At 40.4% G+C, this 20989-nt stretch overlaps 1 protein-coding gene across 1 annotated transcript in view; it reads right to left on the minus strand.

Moving 5' to 3' along the window:
* LOC143028529 (cell adhesion molecule Dscam1-like) overlaps window positions 1-20989 on the minus strand; it is a 62485-nt gene that overhangs the window by 16941 nt on the left and 24555 nt on the right. Inside the window, exons 4-6 of the mRNA XM_076190781.1 lie at window positions 16210-16386; window positions 15454-15620; window positions 13225-13456 (exon numbers count right to left, since the gene is read on the minus strand). Of these exons, the coding sequence (XP_076046896.1) occupies window positions 13225-13456; window positions 15454-15620; window positions 16210-16386 (576 nt within the window). The remainder of the gene's footprint in view (window positions 1-13224; window positions 13457-15453; window positions 15621-16209; window positions 16387-20989) is intronic.

Genomic DNA, 20989 nt, shown 5'->3' on the forward strand with positions numbered 1-20989 from the left:
TATATCTGCAATACCTCCCACAGTGCCTTCCTGTCTACCCTGTCATAAGCCTTTTCCAAGTCCATAAAAGACCCCAAAAATCCTTATCTTTACCTAAAATTTTCTCACGTATCTGTCTTACCATAAAAATCCGATCCACGCAATCTCTACCTGTCCTAAATTCATACTTTTCCTAACCAATTACTCCCTCTGTTCCTTTTCTAATCCTTTCAATCAAGACCCTCCCAATAGCCTTCCCAACTACACTTAACAAACTAATCCCTCAGAAACTACTACACTCACACTTGTCCCCTTTTCCCTTGTAAAGTGGAACCATATAGGCACTCCTCCAGGTCTCTAGCACTCTACCTTCTCTTAAACACACATTAAATAACCTTGCCAGTCAGTCCACCATCACTGAACCTCCCTTTTTTAGACATTCTACATGACACCCATCCAACCCAGGTACCTTACCTGCTCTCATCATCTTAACTACTGCCTTCACCTCATCTTTCCTTATTTCTCCTCCATTTTCCTCACACATCATTGTCATTTTCTTAGTGCTTCCCACTGCAACTACCTTTCCCTCCCTATCCTCCTTCATATTTAGCAACTCCCTAAAATACTCTGCTTATCTTCCTCTTAATGCTATCTCTTCCATTATCATCTCTCCACCTGCACCTTTTACCTTTTCTTTATTTCATTTGCCTCCTCTTCCTCTCAATTTCTTTCCAAAACATCTTTCTATTACTTTAAAAAAATCTGTCATACTCTTACCTCATTTCACATCTGCTCTCCTCGTTGCCTCCTTTATCTTATGTTTTACTTCTCTTTTCTTTGTACCTGTCATATGATTCTCTTGTCCTACTTTGTAACCAATCTGTGAATGCTTGCTTTTTCTTTTCTACAACCTTCTTTGGTTACTCATCCCACCTATCTTTACCGTTCTACTTCTTCCTGTCCTCTTTGTTCCACACACCATCTTTGCACACTTTGTGACTCCTTCCTTGAACCATCCCCATTCCTCCTGCACTCCTAGTTCTAATCTATCCTTCACTCCCACATAATCCTCTCTCAGCTTCTTCTTGGACTCCCTCTACTTTTCTTTCATTTAAGCAGTTTACTTTAAGCATCTACCTATCTTCTGTCCTTTTCCTCTTTCTCCATCTATTCTCCACTCTCAACTTATCTTCCACCAAAAATAATTTGATATTTCCCTACTCTCTCCCCTTAGAACATGTACATCCTTAACTCTTCCTACTATTCTCCTGGTTACCACTATATAGTCCATTAATGCCCTATCTACAACCCTCTCCCATGTGTACTTGCTTGACTTTCTTCCTAAACAACGTATTTGCTATCACCAACTCTCTTTCTAGACACATTTCTACCATCAATTTTCCACTACAGTTCTTTCCTGGAACTCCCAATTCCCAACCACTCCGTCTATTGGTTCATTTCTTACCCTAGCATTAAGGTTCTCCCAATACCACTACATTGATATTTCTCCCCAAACCTTGTATGCATTCATTTAAATCTATCCAAAAAGCCTCCCTTTCCTCTACACTCTTATCACTACCAGACCCATATGCGCTTACGAAAAACACACATCTCTCTTCCAAATTTCACCTTTATCCACATTAACCTTGAAAAAATATCCTTCCACTCGATCACCCTCCCAACTATATTTCCAAACTCAAACTACCCCCTCCTTTTCAACTTAGTTTCACTCATTGCCAACACATCCATCTTCTCAAAAACATACCACCTATCTCTTCCCTTTTACTCTCATCTGTGCCACATCCACACACATTAAAAGACCCAAACCTTAAGGTTCTGGTTGGAAAAGTCCTCCCAGACCCTCTTATGCTTTAACTTTTTCTAGGAATGTTCCCTGTGGGGCTACAGGGAGCAGGATGCCTAGACCTATCCCCATCCCATTTTTGTTGCCTTTTACGACTAAAGTGGGAAGATTTGCTGGCAGTATTCTTTTTCCTCACCACAGGGTTCGGCAAAATAAGAAAATGAGTATTCGGAGAAGTGGTACAGGACAGTAACAAGAGTGGGAGGACAGCAACAGAGGGACAGTCGCACTATAATAAAGTATCATAATTTCTTTATGAATAGAGATTTCCCCTACTACAGACAATATGATAATTGGAAACTGAGGATATAGATTAAGTTGGAACTATACATGAATTTGAGTCTAGGTATATTAGAAAATAGGAGACGGAACCCAGCAAGCATTGCTCCTTTCCTGCATACTACAATTATGTTAGTACAGTACACACACATATAAACACACGCAGCGACACTATGATCACCCAGTACTAAAAAGAATATAAGGAAGACTGAGAGAATCCAGAGAGCAACCATGAAGATGGCACCAACACTATCAAAACTGTCATATGAAGGAAGATCAAAACTAGAATTACTGACTCCGGAACAAAGAAGAGAAAGAGGTGACTTATTGACCATCTATATAATTATGAGAGATACAGAAGTCCTTGATAGAGAAGACTTACTAAATTGGGATAAGAGAAACACAAGAGGACATGGAAGGAAGCTCAAAAAGGACATTTGTAGAAGAGACGTGAAAAAGAACAGCTTTCCACACACAGTGGTGGATGCATGGAACATACTAGACGAAACAATAGTGTGTGCAAAAACATACAAGAATTTAAGAGCAAATTAGATATGACAAGATACAGAGACGGGACACCACGAACATAGCTCCCCTTCCCATAAGATACAATTAGGTAGGTAAATGCACATCCATATAGACATATAAATATATGGAATAGCTTAGGTGATATAGCCCAAGCTCAAACAATACATGAGTTCAAATCTAAATATGATAATTGGAAATAAAGTATATTAAGTTGGAACTGTATATAGGTTTGAGTTTAGTTATGTTAGAAAATTAGAGAAAAGGAGACGGGACCCAATGAGCATTACTCTTGTGATGTCGCGCCGGTGGTCAAAACCAGACTGGCCATCACACAATTCGAGCTAGGCCTTTATACCCGCTGTAGTTGGCAAGTGTAGTTCGCAAAGATGTCCCGGCCAGCCAATCAGAAACTCGGGAAAACTATCCGGTTTCCCACCAGACTTCATTAAAAGGACGTTGCCTAGCCGAGACAACGCGTTCTCTCTCATACAGACATCTCTTCCCCTCCTACAACTATCAATCCTGCGCAAGTGGGTGGTCTGTCCTAGCTAGTCCACTAGTTCTCTCCCGGGCACAACTCCACGCAGCAAGCCGCCTCAGGACCAGTTCTCTCCAGCAAGCTCCCTCGGGACCAGTTTTCCCCCAGCAAGACGCCTTGGGACCAGTTCTCATCAGCAAGTCGCCTCGTTCCCTCCTGTGGTCCTTGGCTCTCAGCCACAACGCTTGATGAGGCCCTCACTCCGGACCTTCCCTCTACGAGCCCTCGTCCGTGACCTCCGAGCATAGTAACCATTAAATCTTAGTCTTAGTGTTATTGTGAGTCTCATTTCCCTGGCTTGTCTGAACCGAACCAAACCAAACCACAACACTTCTCCTGTATACTACAATTAGTAAATACAATTGTCCAGTTCAAATCCATTACTGCGAGTCCTGCCCTGTTGTCTTAATATGATGACATTGTTTGCATCACCTTTGCTAAATCCTTTGATCCACTTAAACACCTCTATTGATCACTCCGGACTCTGCGACTTTCCAGAGAGCGTAAGGTACCTAAGCCTTACCTCGTAAGGTAAATTTGTGAGCCCATGTATCATTTTGGTCATTCTTCTCTGTATTGATTCTAGTGAATTGATGTCCATTCAATAAGACACAGAAGGATGGGTCTAACTATAATGCCAGAGTTTGAGAATTACCTCTGCACTTCTATTCATAACTGTCCTAGCAATGAAACCTAATGCTCTGTTTGCTTTATTCTTGGCACTAATGTGCTGTTTCCTGGATTTAAGGTCAGGACTCACTAGAACTCCCTAGTCTCTCTTGTACTACGGTTTGATGATTCAGTAGTTATATTTGAGAACTTACCTGTCACCTCTTCGTCCTGATGTAACGGGACGGGTGTAACGGTATTGTTACGTCGTTTCCATCCAACGTCACTTGTAGACACAAAATGTGACGGGTTCGTCACATCATCACAATTAGGGGTCCACTGCACAAACGCCTCTAAGTTTTTGTTTCTTTATTGTCGTATCCAGTATAAAGTTATTTGACACACTATTACACAGTCTTATCACTAAGGCACGTCACTAACAACCTCGCTCTCCGAGCCCGTGCATCTGGTTAAGAAGGCCGGAAGCTCCTTTGTGAGGTGCCACGCTCGTATAACTGAATTATTTATGTGAGCTGGATTTAGTTCGTCACATCTTATATTTTAATTTACATAATTAGTTTATAATTTAGTCTGACAGCCAGACTATAATATATATCCAGGGGAGGTTCGTCAGTATACGTAATAATGTGTTTATTACTGTGTGCTTATTTGTGTGATCGCGTGTGCATGGTGAGTGGTGGCGCGACAGGGAGTGCCTTGTCAGCGAAATGAACAGGATGTCTTAGGCACCTTATTGTCGGCCGGCTGAATGTGGTTGGGGTAGTTGAGATGGAGGAGTGTGTGGGTCATATGACTGACTGATACTTACAAGTGTATGGGCGTATACACTGAGCTCAGGTAATCTGATGACTGTTCTGACGTTAGTGCCCGCAGTCTTCCAAGGTACTCAATCAAGTTCGAAAAGAGCTCAGAAGGCACAAAACCAGTGTCTACCAACTTCTTAGATATTTCTGCTAATTGCTCAGATTTCAAATTTAGCCGTAAAGGAGTCTTAAAAAAAAAAAAAAAAAAAAAAAAAAACTGTCTGGACTCGAGGATTTTGTAGCTTTTAAGTCTTTCAATCTGCTTGATTAATTGTAGTTTACTAATGCTTGTATTAGATTGTCTACTTTCCTCATCGCTATTAGAGACATAACATCAATAAATGTGTTCAAAGATAGGTTGCGTAAATATTTTCTAGATAATCAAATGTAAGTCAGCAAACATTTGTTAGCGTATAATATGCACTAGTAACACAAGGTTTTTAAGCATATTCGATTTTGTAACATTGTGAATTTTGTTTTTTTACCTCCATGTTCTTGCGTTGATAAGCACTGCTAATACAAGTTTTTAAGCTTATATCATTTTGTACTATTATAAAGTCTTTAGTTTTTACCTTCATGTTTTTATGTGTACAAAAATATGTATCACTATGTAATGCTCTTGTGAATATTGTAAATAATGTAAAGAATACCCAATGAAAATTGGAATAAAGGAATTATTATTATTATTATTATTATTACTGAAAATCGGATCGCAGTCAGGTACCCAGGTACCTCATGTAACCTTTCCTTAGTAAACAGTAAGAGAAAATATTTGTTAAACGTCTCATTCATTTTTCCCTCCGATTCTATCAAGACATTTTCGTCAATTTGAATTGGGCCTAACTTTTCCTTGTTTTTTGTTATGTAGAGATGAAAGAAGCCCTTTGGGTTGGATCTCGCTTGTCTGGCAACTTTAATTTCATAGCTACGTTTCGCTGTGCTTGTATTCTTTCTAACCGTTTTTGCCATATTGTTATATTTGGATATAAGGTGTTTTTCCCATTTTTATTCATATGTAAAGTCCTCTTTTTATTCCGATATTATGTTTCAGCCTGTCTGTCATCCATCTGGGAGTATTGCTATTCTTCCATATTGACTTGAGGGGGGGGGGCATGTATTTTGTGTATTTAGAATTAAATTTGTTAGGTTACTATACATTCCATCTAAATCGCTGACCTGGCTTTTGACCCCACGTCCACAAGTGACCTGACCCAAGGTACGCATACCCTCTATAACCCGACCCCTGACCAACTAATGATGTCCAGACTGACCATATATCTGATCCCGTCACAGCCCCCTGTTTGAGACATTTCAACTGGGATATATAAGGCAGGGTTATGCTTGTCATGTCATAATACATCATGGAAGTCATCAAGAGTAACAAGGGCAGCCTGAAACTGTGCCATGAAGAATATCTCTACACCAGAAAAATCAAGACCAAGAACACCATCTGCTGGTAGTGTCCGAACTGTGCTTCATTTTTCTGCAAAGAAGCAATGAGTACAAACCATGACATAAGTGTCACTGAGTTTCAAAGAGCACAACCATGATCAAGACCAAGTACATGTTGCAGTAGCCAAACTACATAACCAGATTAAAGATTCTAAAATAAAAATAAATAAAAAAAAATCCTTGCAGACACCATGATGAAAGCCACTGACAAACTGGAAAGCCCGAAACCATCCGCTGTGGCGTCAGACGAATGAAGCAAGATATTCGGCCCAAAGACCCAGAGTCACTTGCAGCTCTCTTGATTGATGGAGAGTGGGCTACTACAGGTGGTGACGATCCGAAACAGTTTCTGATTCATGACAGTGGCAGCAACAGTGGTAACAACTGGATCATCATTTTCGCCTCTGAAGCAGGACTTTGTTGTGTTTCAGAAAGCAGCCAGTGCCACATGAGTGGTAACTTTACCATGGCACCAAACATCTTTAGACAAGTTTATGCCATTCAGGGCCAACTCGGAAACTCCGCAGTATCCTGTGTATATGCACTCCTTCCAGGGAAAACAGAGCCCATCTATGAAGAGATGCTTCAATCTGTAATCATTCAATGTGAACATCTTGGCTGCTACATAGATTCAACCACCATCATCACAGACTTTGAACAAGCAACGATCAAGGCTGTAACCAGTGTATTTGGGGAACACATGAGAGTTCAATGTTACTTCTACCATCTAACATAAAGTACATGGTGCAAGATCCAAGATTTGGGATTTGTCTGACTGTACAGATCTGATGAAAGCATCAAGTTCTGTGGTATGCTGTATGGACTTGCTTTACTGCCCCTGAATGATGATGCTGGTATGGATTACCTCAAGAACAACACACCTGATGGACTGGAGGACCTTGTCACATACTTTGATTCAACCTACGTCTCATGAACGTTCCAGTATGTTCAGCAACCCTCTGCAAATCCAAAGGATCCATTGTCACCAATCAGTTTATGTCGCCGTCCTCCCACCTTCCCTCCACCAGTGTGGAACGTCTTTGAGTCCATCATCAACCGAGAAGACTGAACCAACAATGTCTGTGAGGGATGGAATAACTCCTTCCATGCACTCGTTGGTCATAAACACCCAAGTATTTGGACTATCATTGAAGCCTTCCGACAGGATGAAACACTTGCTGCTACTACAATGGTATAAGACCAGATTGGAGAATGACCTCGTAAAAGATTCCGCTGAGCACAGAAGAACTTTGAAGAGTGCCTTGTTAATCTCTGCAGACCGTCAAGAGTGTGTAGGAATTTCTGCATTGTGTTGGCACTTGCATTAGAACAATAATAATAATAAAATGTGTACATGTTGATGCCATATGTCTGTGATAAAGTGTAACATAAAATACATACATACATATACCAAGGCTTTTTTCCTCTTTACCAGGGGGGTAGCCAAAAAGGACAAGGCACAAAAACACTCCCACCCATTCCACCCCTGAAAACACTCCACACCCCTCCACCCTCCCTCCCATCTTAGCACCTCCTAGATGACGGGTCATCCCTGCACCCTGTCCACTGCCCTGGGTCAGAAGCAGTGTCGCAGGACACAGCACATCCACAGCAAGGCTGCTTCATTAAATCGGCGACCCCCCCTCTCTGTCCCCCCATATAAAGGAGAGGACGGGGAGAATTCCCTTCGGGCTGCGTCAAAAATTTTTGCTCACACACACACACTACCTCACCCCCATTCCCCCGTCCAATCCACCTCATGCATCACAACATTTTCCATATACAACCATTCTCCATTCACCCCTGTCTTCTGTCCTCTCCCGTCCTTCTTCAACCGACATTCCCCTCTTCCCCAAAGCCCCCTTCACCCCATCCATCCATCTCATCCTAGGACGTCCCCTCATGTTCACTCCCTCCACATCTGCCTTCCATACCTCCTTTACTAGTCTTTCTTCACTCATTCTTTCCATGTGTCCAAACCATCCTAATACTCTTTCATCCACCCTATCTCCCAGCTCCCTTTCCACCCCTGTTCTCCTCCTCACTTCCTCATTTCTCACTCTAGCCTAGTAACCCCCATCATACTTCTCAGACACTTCATCTCAAACACATTCAAGTTCCTTCTCTCTTTCTCATGTTCCATGTTTCTGCTCCATACAGTGCTGTTGGCACAATCACTCCTTCATACAGTCTCCTCTTAGCATCCATTCCCAGATTCCTGTTCCTCATTACACTTTTTAAACCACCAAGGCATTTACTCGCTTTTCTCAATCTACATTCTACCTCCACCTTCACTCCACCCTTTCCTGCCACATTTGCACCCAAATATCTAAAACTATTCACTTCCTCCAGTTGCTCTCCCTTAATGCTCACTTCCAGATTACTGCCACTTTCACCCCTTGTACATCTCATCACCTTACTTTTACCCACATTTATCTTCAGCTTTCTTCTATCACACACTCTCCCAAACTCTGTCACCAGCTTCCTCAATCCCTCCTCCGATCTTGCCACAAGCACAGTGTCGTCCGCAAACAACAGCTGGCTCACCTCCCACTTTTCTCCATTTTCCTTAACCATCTCCAATCCCTGACCCACTACCCTTGCATTCACCTCTCGCACCACCCCATCCATGTTTAAGTTGAACAGCCAGGGTGACATAACGCATCCCTGACGAAGTCCCACCTTTACCTCAAACCACTCACTCTCTCCATTTCTAATCCTGACACAACCTCTACTACTCTCATAAAAACTCTTGACAGCTCCCAGAAGCTTTCCTCCTATCCCGTATATCCGCATAACCTCCCACAGTGCATTTCTGTCTACCCTGTCGTAAGCCTTTTCCAGATCCATAAAAGCCAAAAAAAACATCCTTCCCCTTACCTATAGCTTTCTCACATATCTTTCTTACCACAAAAATCTGATCTACACAACCTCTACCTGTCCTAAATCCACACTGTTCCTCACCAATTACTCCTTCTGTTCCTCTCCTAATCCTCTCAATCAAGATCCTCCCATAAGCCTTCCCAACTACACTTAACAAGCTAATCCCTCTGAAACTACTACATTCACACTTGTCCCCTTTTCCCTTGTAAAGTGGAACTATACACGCACTCCTCCAGTCCTCTGGCACTCTACCTTCTCTCCAGCAAACATTAAATAACCTCACCAACCAGTCCACCACCACTATACCTCCTTTTTTAAGACATTCTGCATGGCATCCATCCAGACCAGGTGCCTTACCTGCTTTCATCATCTTAACTGCTGCCTTCACTTCATCCTTCCTTATTTCTCCTCCATTTTCCTCACTCATCACTCTCATTTTCTTAGCATTTCCCACTGCAGCTATCTTTCCCTCCCTATCCTCCTTCACATTAAGCAACTCCCTAAAATATTCTGCCCATCTTCCCCTTACTGCCTTCTCCATTATCATCTCTCCATCTGCACCTTTTACCTTTTCTTCTCTGCTTGATTCGCCTCCTCTTCCTCTCTTAATTTCTTTCCAAAACATCTTTTTATTACTTTCAAAATTTTCTGTCCTGCTCTTACCCCATTTTACATCTGCTCTCCTCTTTGCCTCCTTTACCTTTTTCTTTACTTCTCTTTTCTTTTCCCTGTACGTCTCATATGACTCCCTCGTCCTACTTTGTAACCAATCTGTGAAAGCTCGCTTCTTCTCTTCTACAACCTTCTTCATTTCCTCATCCCACCATTCACTACCCTTCCTTCTATTTCCTCCTGACCTTCTTGTTCCACAGACCATCCTTGCACACTTTGTGACTCCCTCCTTGAACCATCCCCATTCCTCCTCCACACCTACCTCCACTCTATCCTTCACTCCTCCTCCAGTTTCCTCTTGTACTCCTTCTCCTTTTCCTCTTTGTTTAGAGAGTTCACTCTAAGTACCTCCCTACCTTTTGTCCCTTTCCTCTTCCTCCATCTGTCCTCCACTCTCAACTTACCTTCCACCAGAAAATGATCTAATATTCCCCCACCCTCTCCCCTTAGCACATGTACATCCCTAACTCTTCCTATTATAATCCTATTTACCACTACATAGTCCATTAAAGCTCTATCTACCACCTTTCCCTCCACCACCCTCTCCCATGTGTACTTATGCTTGACTTTCTTCCCAAACACTGTATTTGCTATCATCAACTCTCTTTCTAGACACATTTCCACCATCAACTCTCCACTATGATTCTTTCCTGGAACTCCACATTTCCCAACCACTCCATCAATTGGCTCCTTTCCTACCCTAGCATTAAGGTCTCCCAGTACTATTACATTTACACTTCTCCCTAAACCCTCTATGCACTCATTTAAATCTATCCAAAAGGCCTCCCTTTCTTCTACATTCTTCTCACTGCCAGGCCCATATGCACTTACAAAAACCCACATCTCCTTTCCCAGTTTCACCTTCATCCACATTATCCCTGAGGAAACCTCCTTCCACTCCACTACACGTTTACCTATCTCTTCACTTACTAGTATAGCCACCCCTTCCCTCCCTCGCCCTCTCTTCACTCCTGATAACCTCCCACTTACACTCCCAAACTTACAATCGCCCTTCCCTTTCAGCTTAGTTTCACTCAAATCCAACACATCCATCTTTCTTCTCACAAACATACTACCTATCTCTTCCCTTTTACTCTCATCTGTACCACATCCACGCACATTAAAAGACCCAAACCTTAGGGTGCTGGACCGAGGCCCTCCAGCCCCTCTTATGTCTCTGCCTTTTTTTCTAGGAATGTGCCCTGTAGGGCTACAAGGAGAGGGATGCCTAGTCCCAATCCCCGTCCCTGTCCCTTTTTTTTTTTTTTTTTTTTTCTCGCCTCTTACAATCCAAGTGGGAATACTTGGTGGCAGTATTCTTTTCCCCCACCACAGGGAATTCCCCCACCATAGAAAAAGAAAATACTCAGAGAAATGGTACAGTATAGCAACAAGGGTTGGGGGACAGCATAACGGAGGGACAGTCATAGTATAAAAGTGTCATCATTTTTCTATGAACAGAGTTTTCCTCTATCATAGACAAAATGATGTGTGGCTCTGGTCCATAGGGGCGCCCCATATAGACCCTAAAGTATCGACTGCATGCTACTTTGCCATAGTAACAAGCAGCCAATACCCCAGACGGGGTATATAATTGATTGTGAACAATATCTTTTATTATATATGAGACTGGGTTTTTGTCCATTTCTAAGATAAGGGGCTGGGATTTTGTCCACTGGGATTCTGTCTACTGAGATTTTATCCATTGGGATTTTGTCCGTGCAACGGTTTTATTAGGTCACCCAGTGATTCTTGTACCTACATTCGCTAATCCTGTTCAAGTTCCAGTACTCAATTACTCAAGGCAAATGATGACTGATCTGTGTGACATTAATTTGTATCAGTCTACTGTTGGTAGTTTGATGTATTTGTCAACAAAAACACGGCTGATATCACAATTGGACTCTGAAATTTGCCTTATGAAGAGAGGCTTAGGCACCTAAACTTACACTCTTTGGAAAGATGCAGAATGCGGGGTGATCTAATAGAAGTGTTTAAGTGGATCAAAGGTAACTAAAAAGGGTAATGCAAACAAGGTCATCATAATAAAACAACAGGGCAGGACTCGCAGTATGGGTATAAACTGGACAAATTTAGATTTAAGAAGGAAATAGGCAAGAATTGGTTTACTAATAGGATGGTCGATTAATGGACTAAACTTAGTAACCATGTAGTAAGTGCTGAAACTATCAGTTGTTTTAAAAAACGATTAGATAACTTTATGGATGGGGATGACAGGTGGTGATGGATACGGAGCTGCCTAGTGTAGGCCTTATGGTCTCTTGCAGTCTCCTTTATTCTTGTGTTCTTGTGTAATTGCTGTAACATTGTTAGGTATTGCTCGAGACCCATTCAACACCAGTGGTATGCTGTTAAACCAATATTTAGATATCTGAGAGGGACAGTTGATCTAGGATTACTGTATCTAAGCAAGATTCGTTCGAGTGTACGGGCTTTTCCGATTCAGATTGGATGGGTGATACCAACAACCACAAATCTACTAGCGGGTATTGCTTAAGTTCAGTGGATCTCTTGTTTCATGGAGGACTAGCAAACAGACATGTGTACCTTTGTCTATCACTGAAGTGGAGTACGTGGCACTCGTTGCTACTTCACAAGAAGCCATTTGGCTCAGCAAAATCCTAAAGAGTTTTAAATTTAACGTAAAATTGCCAATATTTATTTTTGAAGACAATCAGCTATGTATTGCTAGTAATCCTGTTGAGCATCCAAAAACCAAGCACGTTGACATTAATTTCACAATGTTAAGGACTTTATGAGCAAGAAAATGCTAAGCTTTACATATTATCCATCTGACGGAATGATTACAGATATTTTCACAAGCTCTTAATCCTTAACAATTTTTAAAATTGAGAGCTATGCTTGGTATGCTTTATCTTTTTGAATTACGCCATTATGAGCAGAAGTGTTGAATGATATCATACATAAAAATGTAATTCCATTGATGTTCATTTTTTTAATATTGATTAATTGTTTTATACCTACATATAGCATGTTTATTTTTGTTAAAACTCTGTTAGGTATATAATGTGAGGTGGTTGCCATACACTAGTACCAGTGCTTTGCTTCTCAATCATGACTGAGCATTGACAGAGTGAAGGTGTTGTTTTCTTCTTCTCTGCTGCATTATTTTTTTAAAGGAGTGTTGTGTACTGTACTTTTGTGTTCTATTAAAAGGATTAGTTATTGAGTGTCAAGTGTTGTTTGCACCCTGATGCACAAATAGTTCCATAATTTCAACATAGATCTGGAAGGTCTTGTAAGTCAGAAATTTTAAGCTTTTATTCAAGAGTGATCAATGTGGTGCAAGAAAGGGAGGGTGGCATGGAATGTGTGTACCTTGACCTATAAAAGGCTTTTGATAAAGTACTTCACAATCAACTTGCGTGGAGATTGGTAGATTAAGAGGCTAACTACTTGGTTGGATGAAAGATTTTTTCTTTTTATTAGACGATACATGAGGACAGAAATAAAAGATAAAATGCTAGGATGGAGAGCAGTGACCAGTGGAGTTTCACAAGGTTCAGTGCTTCCACCAATAATGTTTATCTTGAAAAGAAAAGAAAAAAACTAACTTGTTAAAGGCTGTGGCATAAATCTTGTAATTAGAGCCACATCGCAGATCTGTAAGTCTGTACTTGGAGATGGAGGCTGAAAGTGTAACACTTTTCCAGTCGCTAAAATCAGGCTTGTAATACAGTGTGTAGCCAAGGATAGGTGTAGTATCATCAGCTGTTGTGGGCTTCACTTGAACATCAATTTTGTTTGTGGCTGTAGATATAACTTCAATCTTGGGAGGTTGTGGTACTGTTGATAGGGAATATTGAATGTTTACTAGAAGTGATTTTTAAAAATAATATAAGAAAACAAAGATCAAACACAATTGTAAATATGGTGATACACCTAAGTTTTAATGTATGGATATATTTTGCAAGATAAGCTAGACATTAAAATTGCAAAATTGAGACTTACCTATTAACCTATACTGGAATACCTGTATTGACTAATTGGTGATTTGCTGTCAGTGCTCTATGGACTGCTTTTGTGGTATTGTTACAGACAAAAGTGAGATTGGAATGGAAGATGCAGGCATTTGTGAGTTGATATAGCCAAGATAGAAAATTTGGGGGAGGAGAGAGAAGTATTTTGGATTGATCAGTGTGGTTTTAGGAGAAAAGTGAATATTGTGGTGTTGAGGAATTTTAATGACAGAGTAGGTGATGAGGAGCTATAGAAAATCATCTGTACAGATAGATGGAATGGATGACAAGGAACAATAATCCAGAAATGATAATAGAGATGTGGATTGAATGGGTGATGATAGTGGACAGATATATGGGATGGATGAGAAGGAACAATAATGCAGAGATGATAATAGAGATGTGGATTGAATGGGTGATGATAGTGGACAGTATTTAAGAATAAAGGCAAGTATAACTATACTTGAACCAGGGTGGTTGTTGGGGTTGGTGAAGAGGGCACTGATGGACTATGTAGTGAAGCCCAAAAGACGGAATGAAAGAATTTTGTACATCAATGTATTTAGGTGGGAGGGAGTAGAATGTGAGATAATGTTTTCATGGAAAGGAAAATGAGAGTGGAGGTTAAGTGGAGAAGGAAGAAAAATTAGGTTGAAGGGTGGTGAAGGTGAACAGATTGAATGCGGAAAAAGGAGGATATCTGGTGTAGTTGAGAGGGGTATGGAATGTAGTGAAGGATGGAGAAGGAATGGATACATTTCAAGAATCAGTTGCTGAAGTGCACAAAGACAATATGTGGGATGAAGAGGCTGGGAGGGAACATAAGAGGAGGCACTGAATGGTGGGATGAAGAGGTAAAAGCAGTAGTGGCTGAATATAAATAAGCATTTAAAGAATGGCTGCATAGGAGAAATTGGGAATCGTACAAGAGGTACGGAATAAAAATGGAAGTAAAATGCAAGGAGAGGAGCAGATGTAAAATGGGATAGTTGTTTGCCAGAGAATTTTTAAAATATTAAAAAGAAAGATATTGTTAAGAGCCATTTTGAGGGACATTAGGCTGTGGATTTATCATTGTTGATAATTTACTTTTTGCTGTCCTGTAAACTTCTTCATTTTGAGTGCTATTTCTGACATATTTCTCATTGTACCTCTGCATGCCCACCTTTTTCTCCATAATATGCACACATTTCAACCCACAAATGTACAGATTTTCAGTCAGAAGCTAAACTAGATAGAGAATAACACTAAGTTGCTTAAAGGCCAAAGTAGGTCATGTTTATATGTTTACAAATATAGGTCAAATATATGAAACAATTACACATAAAGTGAAATTAGAAGTGATGCATTTTGTTTTATGTAGTACTCTGTTTCTAAGGGTTCAGCGAGCTCTTTTGTGAAAGGGTAAATTATGTAGTTTTGTTGATGCAAGTCTTTGAATACTGCATAGGATTTAATGAACATAGAGTGGGTGGGATGGTCACCAGGACTAAGCATAAATTATAAGGATAGAAGTGAAATTTGTTGAAAGTTTTATTCTCTAGACAATCCCATCATCCTTGAGGTGCTGATATTGGAGGAATGGTTGAATGGACTTTATTTGTGATGTGGGTATGTATTTTGATTAAGCCACCCCCTTTGTAAAAGAGAAGTGGTCTTTTAGAACTTACATATGTACACATACCAAAAGGCTCTTTTCCTCTTATAAAGGAGATGATCTTACATTCTAATAAATAAATTGAATAAGACTAGTGCTGCAAATGACTGAATTTCTTATTTAGTTTTCACTCTAAATAGTTCAATATGTAAAAGTCATAAACATACCGCCAGTGAGGGCAAGAGTAGCAATTTCATACTCAGCTACTGAAGAGCCAGCATTGTTGTGGGCAGTAATACGACATTTGTACCAGGTGGCTGGGGTCAGCTCAAAGATTACATAAGTACCTGAGGGTTTCACCTGGGTACTTGTCATAATCCAGTCTTCTTGATTTCTGCATCATACAATAATAATTATCAATGAAGCTTTATCATATAGCAGGTAGAATACATAATTGTCTAACTGATAGTCATGTGTTTGAAACACAAACTGCTAGGGAGCATTATTACATAACACTGATATCCACAAAGATAAATATAAACTTAGACAATACACAAATCTTATTAAAAGCTCAGGTCATTCACATAATCTGTTATTTTTGCCTCTCCTACAGAAGATACACAGCTCACAGGTAACCAGCAACAGTCACCTGATTGGCACACCTATCATTTATAGAAGAGATATTGTATTATTGTCAGGGAATCATTGTATGTGACAGTGTTATGTAGAGCCTGCAAGTGGCAATGCCACAGAGGAAGGTGGGCATCCATGTTACTTAGAAGCTTCAGATCCCTGTAAGCAGGACTTTCACCCAGAGGTGTGGTCCCAGGAGCCAGTATCTTGTCTTCAGAACAGGCCCAGGAACTCACTAAAAACTATAGTTGTCATCAATAGTAATGTAAATAATTGACAGAGCTGAACCATATCTGATACAGATGTTGAGGGTGTCTAACCTAGGGGAAAAAGAAAATGTGGAACCTTACCTCTCCCTATATTCAATAACAAAGTAGTGAATTGGGCATCCACCATCATCCCAAGCATTGAGGTGAAAAGTAATGGCCATGGTGGAAACTTCAATAAATTCATCTATTTCAGGGATGATTGGTTCCATTCCCATGGTGCTGGTGTTGGTAATGTGTGATGGCTCACTAGTTCCAATCCTGTGGTTGATGAAGCTTCATATTAGTTTACAAAAGAATATTATAAGATTAAACCTAATAGCTCCAGTATTATGATCTATAGATGTGGGAATAATAGATATACCTGATGTAGAAGAGACAGAGGAGATCAAATGGGCTGAGGGGTAATGGTTGTTAAATGACATAAAAGTGGAAGAAGCAATTGTGAGTAAAGGCAAGGCTGAAGCAGTCCACCTGAGAATTAGAACTAAAGGGCAGAATACAAGAGACTTCATGGTGGCATAGGCTTCCACTCCCCACACCCCAAAGACAAGAGTTTAGAATGAATCTCAATATCAAGAAAGGTTGAGAATGTACACCAAGTTGGAACTGTGCATGAATTCAAGACTTGGTATAATTAATTGGAGAGCAAGAGATGGGAGTCCATAAGCATTGCTGCCTTTCTGTAAACTACAATAAGGTAAATAATAGGAGGAATACAAGGTAAGCTACTGGAATGGATGAAAGATTTCTTAAGTGGGAGAAAAATGAGAGTGGTACTTAGAGACAAAAACTTAAACTGGGAAGATGTGATAAGTGGCATCCTGCAGCGCTCTGTATTGGCTCCTTTAATGTCTGTCATATATATGAATGATATGGATGAGGGAGTGAAGTGTTACATGAACTTCTTTGCTGATGATGTCAAATTACTCAAGAGAGTAAGCACAGAAGAAGACTGCAGATCACTACAAGAAGACCTAGACAAAATATGGGAATGGAGTCAGAGGTGTGAAGTGAACCTTAACATTTAGAAATGCACTATAATGGAATTTGGAAAAAAGCAAAAATAGAATATCAGGTCAATATAAAATTGGTAGCAAGGAAGTAAAAAAAGTCAACTCAGAAATGGATCTAGGAGTGATTATCTCACGTTATTTGACACCTGATAAACATGTCAATAAGCTAGTTAGAGAGACTGTACTTATTAAGACCAATGAAAGTGGCCTTTGACTACATAGATGAAGAAATGGTAAAGAAAATAGTGGTTGCACTGATAAGACCTAAACTGGAGTATGCTGTGACACTATGGGCACCTAGTACAAAAATGTAAGGAAATTAGAAAGAATTCAAAGAGGTGAAAACAAAGATGGCACCTACACTCTCAGATTTGACATACGAACACAGATTGGATAAATTACATCTATCAATGCTGGAAGAGAAAGAGGTGATTTGCTTGCTGACTATTTACAGAATTATGAAGGGGATGGAAGTCCTTGATAGAGACAACTTATTAAAATGGGATAGAAGAGAAACAAGAGGACACGAGAAGGAGCTAAAGAAGGACAGTTACAGAAGAGATTTGAAAAAGAATACCTTCCCACATAGAATGATTGATGTGTGGAACAAACTAAATGGGGAAACAGTGAGTGCCAAAACTATACAAGATTTTACGAACAAACTGGATGTGGAGAGATACAAAAGCAGGTCACTATAAGCATAGCTCTCTTCCCGTAAAATACAACTAGGTAAATACAGTCAACTTATGTGGAAATTGGAGCACATTGGAGGACTAAGTGGCAAACTACTAGAATGGATGAAAGACTTTTTGAAGGAAAGATACATGAGGATAAGATCTCAAGCTGGAGAGTTCCACAAGGCTCAGTGCTTGCATCAATAATGTTTCTCATCTATGTCAGTGACGTGATAGAAGGAACAACAAGCTATGGTAACATGTTTGCAGATGATGCAAAAATCATGATAAGAGTGAAAAATGAGGATAGTAGACTATTGCAAAAAGATCTAGATACTATTTTTACATGGAGCCAAGAATGGAAAATTAAGTCTAGTAAAAAAATGCAAAGTACTGGAAATGGGCAATAGTTGGAAAAGGTCATCCTTAAACTATTCCTTGGGAAGTGAATCCATTACAAAAACAAAAGAAGGGAAAGATGTTGCGAGATATGAGGAAAAACTAAAAGTACTAGGTCTGCTAACTATGAAAGATTGAAGAGAAATAGGTGATATGATTACAGTATTCAAGTCACTAAAGAGGATAGATTGCATTGACACAAGAGATCTGATTAAAGATGGGAGGGCCTTAAGAAGTCATAGGAGCAAATTAAGAAAGACCACGGGTCTAAAGTATGTGAAGAAATACAATTTTCCTTATAGGTGTGACAAGATACAGAGATGGGACACCACGAACATAGCTACCCTTCCCATAAGATACAATTAGGTAGGTAAATGCACATCCATATAGATGCATAACTATATGGAATACCTTAGGTGATATAACCCAAGCTCAAACAATACACAAGTTCAAATCTAAATATGATAATTGGAAATAAAGTATATTAAGTTGGAACTGTATATAAATTTGAGTTTGGGTATGTTAGAAAATTAGAGAAAAGGAGACAGGACCCAATGAGCATTACTCTTGTGGTGTCGCGCCGCTGGTCAAAACCAGACCGGCCATCACACAACTTGAGCTAGGCCTTTATACCCGGTGTAGTTGGCAAGCATAGTTTGCAAAGACGTCCAGGCCAACCAGCTGGCAGCCAATCAGAAACTTGGGAAAACTACCCGGGTTCCCACCAGACTCTATTAAAAGGACGGCACCTAGCAGAGACAACGAGTTCTCTCTCATACAGACATTTCTTCCCCTCCTATATCTATCGATCCCACGCGAGCGGGTGGTCTGTCCTAGCTAGTCCACTAATTCTCTCCCGGGCACAACTCCAAGCAGCAGTTCTCTCCAAGCAGCAAGCCGCCTCGGGACCAGTTCTCTCCAGCAAGCCGCCTCGGGACCAGTTCTCTCCAGCAAGCTGCCTCAGGACCAGTTCTCCCCAGCAAGACACCTTGGGACCAGTTCTCACCAGCAAGTTGTCTCGTTCCCTCCTGTGGCCCTTGGCTCTCAGCCACAACGCTTGATGAGGCCCTCACTCTGGACCTTCCCTCTTCGAGCCCTCGTCCGTGACCTCTGAGTATAGTAACCATTAAATCTTAGTGTTAGTGTTATTGTGAGTCTCATTCCCTTGGCTTGTCTGAACCAAACCAAACCACAACGCTCTTCTCCTGTATACTATAATTAGTATAATCATTTGTCCAGTTCAAATCCATTACTGCGATTCCTGCCCTATTGTCTTAATATGATGACATTGTTTGCATCACCTTTGCTAAAGCCTTTGATCCACTTGAACACCTCTATTGATCACCCTGCACTCTGCGTCTTTCCAGAGAGTGTAAGGTACCTAAGCCTTACCTCATAAGGTAAATTTGTGAGCCCATGTATCATTTTGGTCATTCTCCTCTGATGTCCATTCTATAAGACAAAACAAAACTGTACCTCATAGTCAAGGATGGGTCTAACTATAATGCTAGAGTTTGAGAATTACCTCTGCACTTCTATTCATAGCTGTCCTAGCAATGAAACCTAATGCTCTGTTTGCTTTATTCTTGGCACTAATACACTGTTTCCTGGATTTAAGATCAGGACTCGCTAGAACACCCTAGTCTCTCTTGTACTATGAAAATTACAGTTTAATAATTCAGTAGTTATATTTGAGAACTTACTGGTCACCTTTGTTTTAACCTGCGTGGATTCTCTAAAAGTAGTTGGCTTAGAAATTCTAAAGTTCTTGAAGGCCTTCTGAACTGAAGACATGATCCCTTGGTTAGAGGTTTCCAAAAAAGAGGTCCTTTGTCCTGAGCTCAGGGTAATCTGACGACTGTTCCGACGTTAGTGCCCACAGTTTTCGAAGGGACTCAAACGAGTTCGAAAAGAGCTCGGACGGCCATGGGTTAATATTTACTTAAGTAATTTCTCAAAATTAATTCCCGATTTATTAAACCAAAATAGTTACATAGATTTAATAAACAAAATAAAGAGGAGGGGTGTTTAATTGTATCTTATTCAAAGTTACGATAGGCATTGTTCGAAGTTTCACAAAAGGCTCCTGAATTGAAGAAAATAACAGTTTGAGGGAAAGTTTTCCGAACTAAGGTAAACACTAAGATTCCCAATGAGAATTACCACAACCTCCCCAACAACAAAAAGAAAGTGTTTAATGAATACAACACTTTTGAGGAAAATTTACAATAACCTTTTAAAAGCTAGAGACCTTACTTGGTCTCTAGAGGCTAGAGTAGTCTTACGAGAAGGTCTCAAAGAGGTAGGTTCTGGAGCGACACAGTAATTTTCCAAAGAAATGACCTCCTCCAAATTTGAGGCCTCTTCAAAGGGCTCCAACTTGCTAGCCTGCAAAATAGGATCCCCAGGGGATTCATCCTCATGGCAGGAATGTAACTCAGCATGGAGCTCTCGAGGGATTAAAAGTCTAATGTTGACTTTGATAGAGTTTCCATCGGGCTTAATGACAAAGACAGTCAGTACGTATCACATGGTCTTGGTCAGGAAAAGTTTCAACAACATGAACTAAGGGCCAGAAGGGTCTGGTCTTAAAAGGCAGTTTCAAAAAAGCAATGTCACCTTTTTCCCAGCTTCTAGAACTGTGGTATGCAGCTCTATCCCTTTCCCTTAAGCTGACCAAGTACTCTGTCAGCCATCGTTTCTTAAACTCTTCATAAAAATAATCCCTACAGTCCATGACTAAGTTAAGAAGAGAAGGATAGTCTTTTCCTGATT

The sequence above is a fragment of the Oratosquilla oratoria genome, chromosome 1 (genome assembly GCF_046742065.1).
Source record: "Oratosquilla oratoria isolate Oo_2021 chromosome 1, ASM4674206v1, whole genome shotgun sequence".
Classification (NCBI taxonomy): domain Eukaryota; kingdom Metazoa; phylum Arthropoda; class Malacostraca; order Stomatopoda; family Squillidae; genus Oratosquilla; species Oratosquilla oratoria.